This window comes from Hylobates moloch, unplaced genomic scaffold, assembly GCF_009828535.3.
Source record: "Hylobates moloch isolate HMO894 unplaced genomic scaffold, HMol_V3 SCAFFOLD_9, whole genome shotgun sequence".
NCBI classification, from domain to species: domain Eukaryota; kingdom Metazoa; phylum Chordata; class Mammalia; order Primates; family Hylobatidae; genus Hylobates; species Hylobates moloch.
This window is the reverse complement of record NW_026652284.1, coordinates 20285555-20300833: the sequence shown is the minus strand read 5'-3', so window position 1 is coordinate 20300833 and position 15279 is coordinate 20285555. Positions and strand designations below refer to the sequence as shown.

General features: G+C 56.8%; 1 protein-coding gene across 1 annotated transcript in view; it reads left to right on the top strand.

Annotated features, from left to right (window-relative positions):
• Window positions 1-15279, top strand: part of HSPG2 (heparan sulfate proteoglycan 2) — a 113333-nt gene that overhangs the window by 58900 nt on the left and 39154 nt on the right. Inside the window, exons 22-39 of the mRNA XM_032759223.2 lie at window positions 654-794; window positions 901-1077; window positions 1266-1445; window positions 1560-1678; window positions 2301-2412; window positions 2574-2687; window positions 2770-2897; window positions 3283-3369; window positions 3870-3919; window positions 4205-4299; window positions 4535-4675; window positions 4918-5109; window positions 11413-11505; window positions 11857-11937; window positions 12149-12379; window positions 13006-13119; window positions 14830-14957; window positions 15102-15188. Coding sequence (XP_032615114.2) covers window positions 654-794; window positions 901-1077; window positions 1266-1445; window positions 1560-1678; window positions 2301-2412; window positions 2574-2687; window positions 2770-2897; window positions 3283-3369; window positions 3870-3919; window positions 4205-4299; window positions 4535-4675; window positions 4918-5109; window positions 11413-11505; window positions 11857-11937; window positions 12149-12379; window positions 13006-13119; window positions 14830-14957; window positions 15102-15188 — 2270 coding nt within the window. The remainder of the gene's footprint in view (window positions 1-653; window positions 795-900; window positions 1078-1265; window positions 1446-1559; window positions 1679-2300; window positions 2413-2573; window positions 2688-2769; window positions 2898-3282; window positions 3370-3869; window positions 3920-4204; window positions 4300-4534; window positions 4676-4917; window positions 5110-11412; window positions 11506-11856; window positions 11938-12148; window positions 12380-13005; window positions 13120-14829; window positions 14958-15101; window positions 15189-15279) is intronic.

Below are 15279 nucleotides of genomic sequence, written 5' to 3'. Positions count from 1 at the left end.
GGAGTTAAAAGAGGTGATGTCGAATGGAAAGCAGAACAGTGCGTGAAACACTCCATAAATAGAAGCAGCAATTATTTCAATCAAGTCGCTGTATTTCATATCTAAATTTATTGGTGAAACCCCTGCCAGCCAAAGAGAAAAGGGAAAAATGCTTGCCTAAGTGCTTGTTAAGTGGGAATTACTATTCAGATGGTAATGACGCCTCATACATGTGCTCTTTCTTTTCTTTTTTTTTTTTTTTTTTTTGAGATGGAGTCTCACTCCCATCACGCAGGCTGGAGTGCAGTGGCGCAATCTCGGCTCACTGCAACCTCCACCTCCCGGATTCAAACAATTCTCCTTCCTCAGCCTCCTGAGTAGCTGGGATTACAGCTGTGTGCCACCACGCCAGGCTAATTTTTGTATTTTTAATAGAGACGGGGTTTTGCCATGTTGGCCAGGCTGGTCTTGAACTGCTGACCTGAGGTGATCCACCCGCCTTGGCCTCCCAAAGTGCTGGGATTACAGGCGTGAGCCACCGCGCCCGGCCACGTGTCCTCTTTCAGTGGCTCCCCTGGGTCTTGGGTTCCTATCTGGACTGAGGGTGGATTCGGCCAGAGCTCCAGGCAGCCTCTCCTGTGGGCTGTCCTTCAGCTCCAACTCTGTGCCTGCAGAACAATGTGGTGGGGCGCTTGTGCAATGAATGTGCTGACGGCTCTTTCCACCTGAGTACCCGAAACCCCGATGGCTGCCTCAAGTGCTTCTGCATGGGTGTCAGTCGCCACTGCACCAGCTCTTCATGGAGCCGTGCCCAGGTACCTCTGCAAGGTGGGCGGGCAGGACCGCCAAGCCCTGGGCTGGATGGACCAAGCGCCAGTCCCAGGCCACGGCCCCCATCCCAGCCCTTTCTCCTCCTCCCAGGTGCACGGGGCCTCTGAGGAGCCTGGTCACTTCAGCCTGACCAACGCCGCAAGCACCCACACCACCAACGAGGGCATCTTCTCCCCCACGCCTGGGGAACTGGGATTCTCCTCCTTCCACAGACTCTTATCTGGACCCTACTTCTGGAGCCTCCCTTCACGCTTCCTGGGGGACAAGGTGGGTAGTGGGTGGGAAGGCAAAGGAAACTCCAGGCAGCAGGAACAGTGCTGGGCAAAGGCTTGGAGGCAGGAGGGTCGTGGTGCCTTGGGAGAATAGTGAGCTACACTGCATGGAAAAGGCAGCTGGGGCAGTGACAGGGCCCGAATTCAGGCCCACGCTAAGCTCCTGTCTAACCCTGGTCCCAGGTGACCTCCTATGGAGGAGAGCTGCGCTTCACAGTGACCCAGCGGTCCCAGCCGGGCTCCACACCCCTGCACGGGCAGCCGTTGGTGGTGCTGCAAGGTAACAACATCATCCTAGAGCACCATGTGGCCCAGGAGCCCAGCCCCGGCCAGCCCAGCACCTTCACTGTGCCCTTCCGGGAGGTGAGCAATACTGCCCCCTGGGGGTAGGGGTGCGGGCAGGCCCTTGCTCCTGCCTCTCCGGCATCAATACTCCAGGACATCAGGGGCTGAGCACATGTGTCCTTTCCTTGGCAGCAAGCGTGGCAGCGGCCCGATGGGCAGCCAGCCACACGGGAGCACCTGCTGATGGCACTGGCGGGCATCGACACCCTCCTGATCCGAGCATCCTACGCCCAGCAGCCCGCTGAGAGCAGGTGTCTGGAGCCGGGGCAGGAGGACCAGCATGGGCTTGGGGAGGGGGCTCCGTCTAAGCGGTGCAGTGCAGCACAGCCATTTACAGACTGTGACCCTTTTGTGCCTCACTTTCCCTGTCTGTAAAATGGAGAGTTTAACAATGTCTCCCTTACAGGCTGGTCTGGGGCCAGTCTCCCTAGAAAGAAGCCTGAGACAGGGATTGGGGTGCACGTGACTCACAAGGAGAGGGACGAAGGAGGGAGGAGGGGCCATGCAGGGATGTGGTTGCAGGTCAAGTCTAGCCCCAGCCTCAGCTCACGGGGAGCTCTGGAGAGTCATTTGCCGGAAGTGATCTTGCTTTCAGGCCCGTGGGCTCTTAGAGCCTGTATCAGCCTGTCATTGGGGACCCAGGGGAACAGGGTGGTATAACCTCTCCAGGTGAGGAAAGGTGATGGTTTGGAGTAAATTGCAGGTAACAGCTGTTTGCCACGGTCCTCGCAGCCTCTGGAGATCTGGACAGGGCCCCAGAAGCACTGTGACAGGGCTGTCGGGAGGACTAATAAGACCCTCCCAGTGGAGGAGTCCAGGCATGCCTGGCACAGAGCCAGCACTCCTATTCACGCTGGGTCTTGTCACACCCAGGGTCTCTGGCATCAGCATGGACGTGGCTGTGCCTGAGGAAACCGGCCAGGACCCCGCGCTGGAAGTGGAACAGTGCTCCTGCCCACCCGGGTACCGTGGCCCATCCTGCCAGGTGAGTCCTGGGCCCCACGCCAGCCCAGCCAGCCCCCTCCATGGTGCTTCTCGCTCCTTCTCCATGAGCCCTCCACACCTCCCCAGCCCTGGCCATCCAGTGCCCCTACCTGAGTGGGCCGTGTTCGGAAGGCCCTCCCACTGCCATCTTTCTGCCCCCAGGACTGTGACACAGGCTACACACGCACACCCAGTGGCCTCTACCTGGGTACCTGCGAACGCTGCAGCTGCCACGGCCACTCAGAGGCCTGCGAGCCCGAAACAGGTGCCTGCCAGGTGAGTCCCGCCCTCCTTCCGCCCACCCCAGCAATCTGTGGCCTCTGGGGGCCCAGCCTCAACTCACATCCTGCTCCTCCAGGGCTGCCAGCATCACACAGAGGGCCCTCGGTGTGAGCAGTGCCAGCCAGGATACTACGGGGATGCCCAGCGGGGGACACCTCAGGACTGCCAGCTGTGCCCCTGCTACGGAGACCCTGCTGCCGGCCAGTGCGTCCAGTCCCCGCCTGCATCTGCCCTTCCCTGAAATGTCTACCACCCCCTCCCACACCTGCTTTGTCCAGGGCCCTTCTGAGAGGTAGTGGTTAAATCCTGGCCTTGCTGCCTTCTCAGTGTCGCTTGCTGTGAGGTACACTTCACTTTCAGGGCCTCAGCTGCCTCATCTGTGAAATGGGGTAGTCCACCCTCCTCAGCCCCTTGTGTGAGAGTTGAATGAGGCTATGCATGTGGAACTCTTAGCACACAGTGCCAGGCATGCAGTGGCACTCAGGACACAAGATTTCTTCCCCTCCCCTCTCCCCTGGTCCTGAAAGAGGATTCGGGGGAGAGGAAGGAGCCACTGCGTTCCTGACTAGAAATCTGCCCCCACACTCAGGGCTGCCCACACTTGTTTTCTGGACACAGACGGCCACCCCACCTGTGATGCGTGCTCCCCAGGCCACAGTGGGCGTCACTGTGAGAGGTGAGGCAGGGGGTGGAGAGGGTGGGGGGACGTGCACAGGGGGTGTCCCTGGAGTCTGCAGGCAGGGCCCAACCCTTCCAACCCAGAGGAATCAGGGATGCCTCTCACTCTTAACCTTGCACAGGCCCCAGAAGACAGTCAGCTCCCCTCCTTGGGAGACTCACCCTCTAGCCCAGAATTCAAGACCCTCAGACACACATCCTAGCCTGCGGTTCACCTTCAGCCCCCTGGCCCCCTGCCCCAGCCGGGCCAGAGTCTTCCCACAAAACCCCTGCTTCTTTCTGAAGCTCCTGGGTTCCTGACTGCCCCGATTCACTGGCTTTGCGGTCCAGGGCACGTCCCTGCTCTTCTCTGCCCAGTTTCCCCGTAACATGGGCAAGTCAGGCTGTTCGTTTCTTCTAGTGCACGAGGCCACCGAATTCAGTATGGGGCCCCCAGCCCAGCCCTGGGGTTCTGCTTCCCTTCATCCAAAATTCATCTTAGGCTTTTTCTCTCTGCAGGTGTGCCCCTGGCTACTATGGCAACCCCAGCCAGGGCCAGCCATGTCAGAGTGAGTAGGACTGGGGAGGTTGTTGGGGTCGGGTTACCCAGTGTCCCTAGGGTGGAGCTAGGACAGAAGCCTTTACTCCCTTTTGGCTTTGCCTGTCTGAGCCTCTGTTTCTTCATCTGTAAAATGCGGATAGGAGCAGCCCCCACCACCTCCAAGGGCTGTGGTGAGAGTGTTGAGTGCCCACATCAGAAATCAGAGCTCCCTCTCAGTGGTGAGCAGAGTGGAGGGAAGAGGGGTGCCGGGTGGCGGGTTTGGGGCTTCAGCCATGGCTTTCTTCCACCTCAGGAGACGGCCAGGTGCCAGGGCCCATAGGCTGCAACTGTGACCCCCAAGGCAGCGTCAGCAGCCAGTGTGATGCTGCTGGTCAGTGCCAGTGCAAGGTCAGTCCGAATCCCTGCCCCGAGGGGCCTGCTCTGCCGCGATGCCCGGACCCTGCAGGGAAATCAGGCAGCATCTGGTGGAAGCCGAGACCTGGACATGGAGGGCAGGGCATGGGGAACAGGCCAGGGGCTGCCCGGGGCTGCTGGAAGTGGCCAGGGAGGCTGGCCTCTGGCTGCTGGGGGTGCAGGAGACCCACTGCGTCCCCTGCCTGCCTCCTTCCACCCATCTACCCAGGCCCAGGTGGAAGGCCTCACCTGCAGCCACTGCCGACCCCACCACTTCCACCTGAGTGCCAGCAACCCCGACGGCTGCCTGCCCTGCTTCTGTATGGGCATCACCCAGCAGTGCGCCAGCTCTACCTACACGCGCCACCTGGTGAGAGCCTGTGCTGCCCAGCCCCAGGCGGAGGTGCCACCTGCTGCCCGTTACTGTCCATCTCAGCACTGAGCCCAGCTACCCTCATCCCTGCCTCAATACCCTCACATGCCCCCATTATTTCTCTCGCAGCCCTGATCTCAGCAGGACCCCATTCCCCACCTTAACACCCTCCCGTGCCCCATCCCCCACCAAGGCACCCCAGTGCCCAGGCTGACGCCCCCTCCTTTTTCCCCTGCCAGATCTCCACCCATTTTGCCCCTGGGGACTTCCAAGGCTTTGCCCTGGTGAACCCACAGCGGAACAGCCGCCTGACAGGAGAATTCACTGTGGAACCCGTGCCTGAGGGTGCCCAGCTCTCTTTTGGCAACTTCGCCCACCTTGGCCACGAGTCCTTCTACTGGCAGCTGCCGGAGACATACCAGGGAGACAAGGTGGGCCCCAGCCCGGCACCCGGGTCAGCCGTGACTCAGACATGAGTTCACCTCTGCACCGTCTCTCAGCAGGCAGGCACCTGCCACCTGCATGGCCATATCGTGGTTAGGCACGTGGCTTTTGCGGTCCCATAGACATCGGTCTAAACCCCAGCTCTGCTGCTTGCCAGCCAGACACCATTTGATAAACCTCAACTTCATGGTGGCTGAGGGGATTGGAGATCGTGCCTGGCACATAACAAGTGCTCAGCTGTTCATGACTTTTAGCTTTCACACAGTTGTTCAACAAACAGATCTGGGAGAGGCCGGGAAATATAAAGACAAGTGAGACACAGTTTCAGTGTCATTCACGTGCCCGCTCCGACTTCACTCATCCACACTGCTGGCTCTGTGCTTGTGTTGGACACAGTAATTCTCATGATACGTCATGTGTGTTGAGCTCTCACTATGTGCTAGGCAGCGTCCTTTACAAGTCACAAACCACAACTGTGTGAGCCAGGTCCTGCTACTGCCCCATTTCATAAACAAGGCAAGAGGGCCTCGGTAACTTACCCAAAGCCCCGCAGCTGAGAGGTGGGAATGCTGGGATCCAAACCCAGGTCAGAAGCTGCCCTTCAAATGCTCTGCCGAAGGCCAGAGCCCACACCTGTAATCCCAGCACTTTGGAAGGCTGAGGCGGGAGGACCACTTGAGCTCAGGAGTTTGAGACCAGCCTGGGCAATGTGATGAAACCCGTCTCTACAAAAAATACAAAAAATTAGCTGGGCATGTTGGTGCATGCCTGTAGTCCCAGCTACTTAGGGAGGCTGAGGTGGAGGATCGCTGGTGCCCAGGAGGGGGAGGTTGCAGTGAGCCATAATTGCACCATTGCTGTCTAGCCTGGGTGACAGAGTAAGACCCTGTCTCAAAAAAAAAAAAAAAAAAAAAACAAATACTCTGCCAGTCAGAGGTGAACCTGTCTTTGCTACTCCAGAACAGGGTCTGGTGGGAAGGTGGTGATGGTGGTGGCGATGGTGTGATGGTGTTGTGGGGGGCAGGGGCTCAGGGGTGGGCTCTGGGACAGCTGCCCAAATGTGTTCCTTGAGCAGCACAGGCATCCGGTGGCACCCAGGGCAAGTGGGTCTTGGCACAGGAGTCCACTGCTGGTCGAGGCCAGTGTTCCAGCAGATGTGCCCCCAGGCAAGGGGTGAGGGGCCAGGAACACCTAGGAGGGGGTGCTCTGGGGTTGCCTCATCCCCGTTCCTTGGACACAGCCAGGTACTCCAGGTTTCTCCCGGGCCTGGCTGCCTTCTGGTCCCTTCTCCCCTCTCCCTTCTGGGGTTCACTGCCTCCTGGCCTCCCTGCTGCCGTGTCCTACAATTCTCAGACCTATCTCTGTCTCCTGTCCTGGCATTTCCCTGCGCCCCATAGAGGGAGGCGTACTTTGCGCGGATGCGCCGGGCTCACCAGGTAGGCCCAGGATGTGCGTGGTGTGAAGTTGGTGTGATGGGGCGTGGTGCCTTCTTGGGTGCTTCCAGCCCTGTGTGGGGAGATGCTCAGTGGGGGTCTGCATGAACCCAGGCAGTGTCCCATGGCCCCAGGGTTGGAGCCAGGAGGGTATGTGCCTCACCTTGCCTCACCTGCTGTGTGGTCTGGTCCTGGTGCCAACTGTCTGAAGTCAGAATGGCAACTGAAGTAGCAAGAAGACTAACCCGATGCTAATCCACATGACTGTATCTAGCCCCCCAGGTTCCCCTGGCCCTGCCTCTCAAGCAACCACCATTAACCCTCTGTGTGCATGTGGGCGGCCTAGAGTTAACTCTTGGGTGCCAGCCTGAAGAGGGGGGCATGCATCTTTCTTCCTAATTAGTGTGGGCCTTTCTGACTACCACGTCCATGGGTAGAGGGCCCTGCCCATGGCTCTAGCTCTAGGACCTTGGGAGGTCTTAGCTGGCCTGCTCCCTCCATTTCATCAGAACCGCACATCCCTCTCAGAGGAGCAGTTGCGGGCAGCTGTGACAGCTGGGAGGATCCCAGGGCCCCCAGAGGGCAGGGACCGGGCACAGCGGGCATCACAGGTAACTGAGGACCTGGCTAGGACAGGTTGTACCTAGGGCTGCAGGGAGGAGACCAGAGAGCTGAGTCCAGGCAGGCGCCTGAGTGAAGACTCCAGCTTTCCTGGGCCATTTCCCCTATGCCAGGCCAGGCCCCAGCCTGATGCCTGGTCTGCTCTGGTGTCACCCCTGGGAAACATTCCAGAACCATGAATGGCTTGGGCTGGTGCCAGGGCACACACAGAGAGTCAGGCCGAGGAGCAACAACCCCCTCCAGATGCCCCTGGGGCTGCCTCCAGCACTTCTGCCCCTCCCTTGCTGGGCACCCTTTGTAGGGCTTCTCCCATCAGTCACGGCCCATAGGCAGCCAAACCCATCCCGGCATACCCCTGCCTAGCTCAGGAGGAACAAGAGGGCAGTGGGTACAAGGGCCAGAGTGCCAGGTATCAGCACTTGTGAGCAGACAGTGCAGAGCGGGTGGCTGGCTGGGCCTGAGGGAGGTGAAGCCTCATGGACGTCCTTTCTGTCCCTCTCTGCTCCCTTCTGCTGTTCTTCGGCTCCTGGTCCCTCAGGTGGACGAGGCTCAGAGACGGATGGATGCTGAGATCTGGCAGCTCCTGTCCAGCTTTGCTGCCCACCCCCAACCCCCTCCCCAGGGGCTCTCTCCTCATCCCCAGCCTGCAGCTGCTCTGCGAGCAGCACCTCCTCCTCCTTCTTCCTCCTCCTCCTCCTCCTCCTCTTCCTCAGCTTCTCTATCTTTCTCACCAGACTCTCAGGTATGTGCCAAGGTGCCCATCAAGGGATCCCCACCCACCATGCTTTCTAGACTTCAGTCATTTCTGAACCAACTTCACCAATTTCTGTGAACTACTTGGACTATTATTTCTTTCCAATTTTCCTTTAAATCAATCATATACCAACTCAGGCTGGTTACTCTCTTTCAAATACATATGAAAGGAGCCACCCCATTGAAATTGTTTACTGATGTGCTGTGTAAACATTGGGGTCCACAAAAGAGACCCAGCAGATGGGAGGAGAAGCCGACCCAGGCCACACCCAGAGAGAGCAGCTGGGGACCTGGGCCGGGATTGGGAAGAAAGTCGTCCGAAGAGCAGGGCCAGGACCCGCACTGTCGGGTGGGAGTGGGGGGCTCTGTCTCTCTGCCCTGCCACCGGGCCTCCCTCCCATGACGGTCCACCCCTGCCGGAACCACCTGCGCCCTCCCACCCCACCCCCGCTCCCCTCGGCTCTCACCACCTGCCCTTCCCTCCTAGTTCTCTCTCTCCTACGAAGGCTTCTCTCTGCTTCCTGGAAGCCTCTATTACTGGCAGCTGCCCCGGGCCTTCCTGGGGGACAAGGTAACAAGGATTTGGGGGGATTATAGGGGTGTCGTAGAATCCTAAAATATCAGAGGGCCCTTTGTCAAGGCCCTTTGTGACACAAATGGGGAGACCGAGGCTCACGGTGGGGTCTCACGTTCAGGTCAGAGCACAGCTGAGACTGAACTCAGCTCTGCCCCTGTCCTTCAGCGGGCCCTGACCCCTGGCCCCTGACCCCTGACCCCTGACCCCTGTCAGAGGGGCTGTCTCGCCTGGGAGAGTTTCTCTAGTGCCTTTTCTCTGGGCTTCCTTGACCTCGTGTCTAGACGCTGGCCTAGTTTTGGGTACTTCACTCAGTCATTCAAGAAGCTTTAATTATTTACTGTGTGCTGCGTCGTGTACAGGCAGAGTGGGCTCTGGCCTCCCAGAGCTCCCTTTCCATCCGATTATCATTCCTGTCACCATCAGTGTCATTATTATTATCATCATGAGTGCTGGCATTGGCCTTAGATGAGTATTGATATTGCCTCTATTTTGTTCCAACAATTTCAAGTACCTCTTAAGAATACACGTAACAAGGCCGGGCGCGGTGGCTCACGCTTGTAATCCCAGCACTTTGGGAGGCCGAGGCGGGTGGATCCCGAGGTCAGGAGATCGAGACCACGGTGAAACCCCGTCTCTACTAAAAATACAAAAAATTAGCCGGGCGTGGTGGCGGGTGCCTGTAGTCCCAGCTACTCGGAGAGGCTGAGGCAGGAGAATGGCGTGAACTCGGGAGGCGGAGCTTGCAGTGAGCCGAGATTGCGCCACTGCACTCCAGCCTGGGTGACAGAGCGAGACTCCGTCTCAAAAAAAAAAAAAAAAAGAATACACGTAACAGGCTAGGTGCGGTGGCTCACACCTGTAATCCCAGGTGTGATCTCTACTAAAAATACAAAAACTAGCGGAGCGTGGTGGCAGGCACGTGTAATTCCACTACTTGGGAAGCTGAAGTGAGAGAATCACTTGAACCCGGGAGGCAGAGGTTACAGTCAGCTGAGATTGTGCCACTGTACTCCAGCCTAGGCAACAAGAATGAAACTCCATCCCAAAAAACAAACAAACAAAAGAATAGGCATGACATGTCACAAGGTACAGTCAGAGAAGTGAGACAGGGAGGTTGAGGGGTGAGGATGAGAAGTGATCTGCTGGAGCCGAGGGTGGAGCTGGAGTACTGCAGGGTTATCGAGCGTGATGTGCATTCTCAAACTGTGTGGAGTACATCACCGTTTGTGTCCTGTATTACTTAATCCTCGTGATACCCTTCAAAGTGGGTATTACTTTTACTTCCATTTCCATGTGAGAAAAGTAGAGCTCAGATGGGGTGAAGCAACTTGTCCAAGGTTATATAGCCAGTAGAGCTAGTTTGAACCCAGGTCATTCAGACCATGGAGTCTGCCATTTTAATCACTATGCTGGATCTGGGTACAATGGCTCACACCCGTAATCCCAGCGCTTTGGGAGACTGAGGCTGGAGGATCGCTTCAGGCCAGGAGTTGAGACCAGCTTAAGCAGCATAGCGAAATGCTGTCTGTAAAAAAATAAATCGGCCGGGCATGGTGGCTCATGCCTGTAATCCCAGCATTTTGGGAGGCTGAAGCAGGACGATCGCTTGAGTCTAGGAGTTTGAGACCAGCCTGAGCAACATAGGGCGACCCCATCTCTATTTTTTAAAAAAGTGAAAAAATAAATAAAAATTGTTTAAAAACCACTGTGCTGTACACACCTGCAACTTGCTAGAAAGTCAGTCCCAGAAATGGCTGTGAACTTGCTGGCATTCAAAGCAAGCAGGAAACCAGTTATTTTTACACTCCAAAATTCCTTACCATGCCTTGAGCTCCCTGTAGCCATGTAGCCCAGGGCCATATGTGTAATCAGTAGGTGTTTGATAAATGCTGGTGAGCTGAGTGAACATAGAAATGAACAAAGGGGTAGGTTTGATGCAGTTTGGTATTGAGATGAACGTCTGCCCTGGTGGCAGAGAAGAGAAAGGAAAGTCCTGTGGGGCAGAGCTGGGGGGCCTCGGCTGTCCACGTGAAGGTCCTCTGCAGCAAGAGTAAGGACTCTCCGGTCATGAGCAACACAGTGCCCAAGTCCAGTGGGCTTGTCTGCAACAAAGAATCTATTAGCTCATGCAACTGTGGAGTCTAAGCATGTCTGGTATCAGGCATGGCCTTATCCAGGGGCTCATTAGGGCTTTATCCTGGTTCTCCAGCTTCTCATCTGACTGCAGAAGGGACTTCCCCTGGCCTGATAGAGCAGAAGTGCCCAGGTTACTTGTCTATCCCTGATGGGGTGGCAAAGGGCAGTGGTAGGTTATGCAGATTGGCCAGGCCTGGCTCATGTCTCCGCTATAGAGGAGGAGGGGATCAGGGCCCTCAGACCACATGGTCTGCATGTGCGGAGAGAGTTGTTCTTTATAGAAAACCACGGTTTAGTTTCTAGAAAGGAGGAACTGGATTCTGGGCAAACAAAAACCACCTGCCTAGGAGGCAAGGCCTCCGAGGGGCTGCCCTAAGCCCCACCCCCATGGCTGAGAACTTTTGAAGCTTCCGCAGCCTCCTCATGGTGGTCATTGTCATTACCCTTGTCTGCCTTATGGGAAATTCCTGTAAATGAAAGCAGACCTGGAGTTTGTTCGCCGGCACCGTCAGGCAATGGGGAATAGAGAACCTTGCAGAGCAAAGAGGCTGCTCAGCATCATCACCACCATGTCTGGGGCTGCAGAGGAACTGAGAAATGTCCTGTTTCCCAGGCAGCCATGCACCCTGGCCTCTTGGTTTGGGCAGGGAAGCAGTGGGGGAGTGTAGCACAGGTGCAAAAAGGCCACCAGATGCTCCATCCCTCACCTGTATGGTCCAACACTCACACCCCAAGGTCAGCCTGTGACCTCTGGGCTTGCCTCTTTGCAGGTGGCGGCCTACGGTGGGAAGTTGCGATACACCCTCTCCTACACGGCAGGCCCACAGGGCAGCCCGCTCTCTGACCCCGACGTGCAGATCACGGTGAGCATTTGGATGCCATGCTGGGCGGGCAGAAGGGCAGGATGGAAGCCAGGGGCACCCTCGGCATTTGTCCTTTGTTCTTTCCATCCAGCACTCAGTTTCCTGGCACAGGCTGGGGGAGTTAGGCCCGTGCCCCCACATCCCTGCCTGGTTGGACACTACCCAAGCAGAGGATCCTGCCGCTGGGAGAAGGGGGCAGTGGGCATGTGCCTGACTCCTTTGGGCGCGTGAGCTTGCAAGAGCAGAGAGGTGGGAGGCTGGGGGTTACAGAGAATCTAGGACTGGTGGAGGACACCCTGTCACCCCAGGGACCCCTCGGCTCCCCTTCCAGTCCTGCTGGTGTCTTTCCAGGGCAACAACATCATGCTAGTGGCCTCCCAGCCAGCGCTGCAGGGCCCTGGGAGGAGGAGCTACGAGATCGTGTTCCGAGAGGTAAGGGGCACCTGGCCACGCTATGTCTAACCCCACCCCACCCTCCACCCTGACTCGGAGCCTGGCTTTGATGCCCACCCTGCCTCTTGCTCCCCAGCCTTCACCTGGCAGCTCTCAGTCAGTGCCTGTATGGCAGGAGTTGGGGGGTGGTGACTGTAGGAGCAGCCCACAAAGCCCACTGCCCCTGCCCACGTTGCCACCCCCAACCCAGGAATTCTGGCGCCGGCCCGATGGGCAGCCGGCCACACGCGAGCACCTCCTGATGGCACTGGCCGACCTGGATGAGCTCCTGATCCGGGCCACGTTCTCCTCCGTGCCGCTGGCGGCCAGCATCAGCGCAGTCAGCCTGGAGGTCGCCCAGCCGGGGCCCTCAAACGGACCCCGTGCCCTAGAGGTGGAGGAGTGCCGCTGCCCCCCAGGCTACATCGGTCTGTCCTGCCAGGTGAGTGTGTGGCCGGCTCCGCCACCTCTGCACAGGCACAGACGCATCAGCAAGCAAGTCAGCCGGCGTCGCCGCAGCCTTGATTACCATCATAACTGTAATGACCCCTGCATCTGGGCCCTGCATGTATTCCTCCCGACAGCCCTGAGTTACATATCATTATCCCCTTTAACAGGTAAACTAGAGGTGCTGAGGGGTGAGTGTGTCCCAAGGGCACACGGCTAATGTGTGGCAGAAACTAATTTGAACCTGGGTCTGATTGACTCCAAAGCCTAGCATGTCCTAACCACTGGGCAGTGCAGCCTCAAGCTTGGGCCACACTCTCCAGAGGTTAAAACCCAGTTCATGCCCTTGAGGGGGCCCACCAGAGACAGGGAGCCAATTCAGAAACACAGATTTCTCCGGCCCAAAGCGCAGCGTGGAGATGCCTCTGAGAGGTGAACAGTGTGGACTGGGAGAGGGCCGTGGGCAGGAGGACAGACTGAGCAGAAGTGGGGAGGGAGGGGCGCCAGCCTGTGATGTTCCAGGGTCACCCCTGGGAGGACACTGGAGGGAGGGGTTCTAGGTCTGCTGGCTGTGGGTGGGGCACATTGAGAACAGAGGCCAACCTTCCTTTCTGCCCCTAGGACTGCGCCCCTGGCTACACGCGCACCGGGAGTGGGCTCTACCTCGGCCACTGCGAGCTGTGTGAATGCAATGGCCACTCAGACCTGTGCCACCCAGAGACTGGGGCCTGCTCGGTGAGCTGCAAGCGAGGCCAGGATGGGGGGTCAGCTCAGCTGGGCCTGGGTGGAGGACCAGGGCTGGACAAGGCAGGCATCAATCCAGGGGATCAAGGTCATAGGGCATGGCCTGTGGTTCAAAGCACCTGGGTCAGCAGGCCAGGTCACCGGGGATGGTGGGGTGGCCAGAGCTGTGGAATAACATCCTTCCGTGTAAAGAAAACTTTGGTTCTTTACTATTTTTTTCTTTTTCTTAAAAAAAAAGTTTTATCTAATAGAGATGGGGTCTCACTTTGTTGCTCAGAAGGTCTTAAACTCCTGAGCTCAAGCAATCCACCTGCCTTGGCCTCTCAAAGTGCTGGGATTACAGGCGTGAGCCACCACACCTGGCCTTTTTACTTTTTTTTTTCTTTTTTGAGACAGGGTCTCAGTCTCGTTCTGTTGTCCGGGCTGGAGTGCAGTGACCTAATATTGGCTCACCGTAACCTCTGCCTCCTGGGTTCAAGTAATTCTCATGCCTCAGCCTCCCGAGTAGCTGGGACTACAGATGTGAGCCACTGCGCCTGGCCTCATTACATACATTTTTTATACCTCGACTTTTTAGAGTAGCATGTATATAGCTCCCCAGGGTACATGGTGAAGGGGCAGGTGGTTGACAGCCATAACCTAAACTTGGAGCAAGGAACACCCTATGTTGATACAACAAACGTGAATCTCTTTGAAGGAGAATCTGTAACCCACATGTTTTTATGAGGATGCACGTATTTTCTTTTTTTTTTTTTTGAGACAGAGTCTCGCTCTTGTCACCCAGGCTGGAGTGCAATGGCACAATCTCGGCTCACTGCAAGCTCCGCCTCCCAGGTTCATGCCATTCTCCTGCCTCAGCCTCCTGAGTAGCTGGGATTACAGACACCTGCCACCCTGCCTGGTGAATTTTTGTATTTTTAGTAGAGATGGGGTTTCACCCTGTTGGCAGGCTGGTCTCGAACTCCTGATCTCAGGTGATCCACCCACCTCGGCCTCCCAAAGTGCTGGGATTACAGGCGTGAGCCACTGTGTCTGGCTGACAATACACATTTTTAATGCTCTGCCCCCAGATACCTGAGTGTATACCTTTCCTTTGCTATCACAGGTACTTAGGGAGAAAATAGAATTAGCATCACCCTTTTTGACAGCTATTTGGATGGATGTACTTTTTAATTTATCCAATTCCCTATTCATGGATGTTTAGGTTTGTTTCTAGCTTTTTTTTTTTTTTTTGAGACAGAGTCTTGCTCTGTTGCCCAGGCTGGAGTGCAGTGGTGCAATCTCAGCTCACTCCAACCTCCACCTCCTGGATTCAAGCAACTCTCCTGCCTCAACCTCCCGAGTAGCTGGGACTATAGACGCACACCACCCCACCCAGCTAATTTTCGTATTTGTTAGTAGAGACGGGGTTTCACCATGTTGGCCAGTTGGCCTTGAACTCCTGACCTCAGGTGATCCACCCACCTCGGCCTCCCAGAGTGCTGGGATTACAGGCATGAGCCACTGTGCCCAGCCCATTTTGCTTTTTATAAACACCACGGAGATGAGTGTCCTTATGATGAAATCTGTGTGCCCTTCCATGATTCTTTCTTTAAGATGAGTTCACAAATTTGGAATTTCTAGATCAAGGGATTACAACCCTGAAAGGCTTCTGGCAAATTTGGCCTAATGGCTGGTGCCCGCCCCCCTTGCGCCCTGCAGCAATGCCAGCACAACGCCGCAGGGGAGTTCTGTGAGCTTTGTGCTCCTGGCTACTATGGAGATGCCACAGCCGGGACGCCTGAGGACTGCCAGCCCTGTGCCTGCCCGCTGACCAACCCAGAGAACATGTGGGTACCCTAGCTCAAGGCCCAAGGACACACTTCCATGGGGGAATGAATGGAAGGCATTGCATTGGCTTTTGGGGCAGAAGTGAAGGGAGCAAGATGGAAAGTGGGCTTCCCATGACCTGACCTTTGCCTCCCCGATCCCAGGTTTTCCCGCACCTGTGAGAGCCTGGGAGCCGGTGGGTACCGCTGCACGGCCTGCGAACCCGGCTACACTGGCCAGTACTGTGAGCAGTAAGTTTGTAAACAGAAGTAGGGGAAGGGTGGAGGACAAATGGTGGACTCCCAAGTGAGAGCCTTAAAGGGTGTTGCTCAGAAAAGTCTC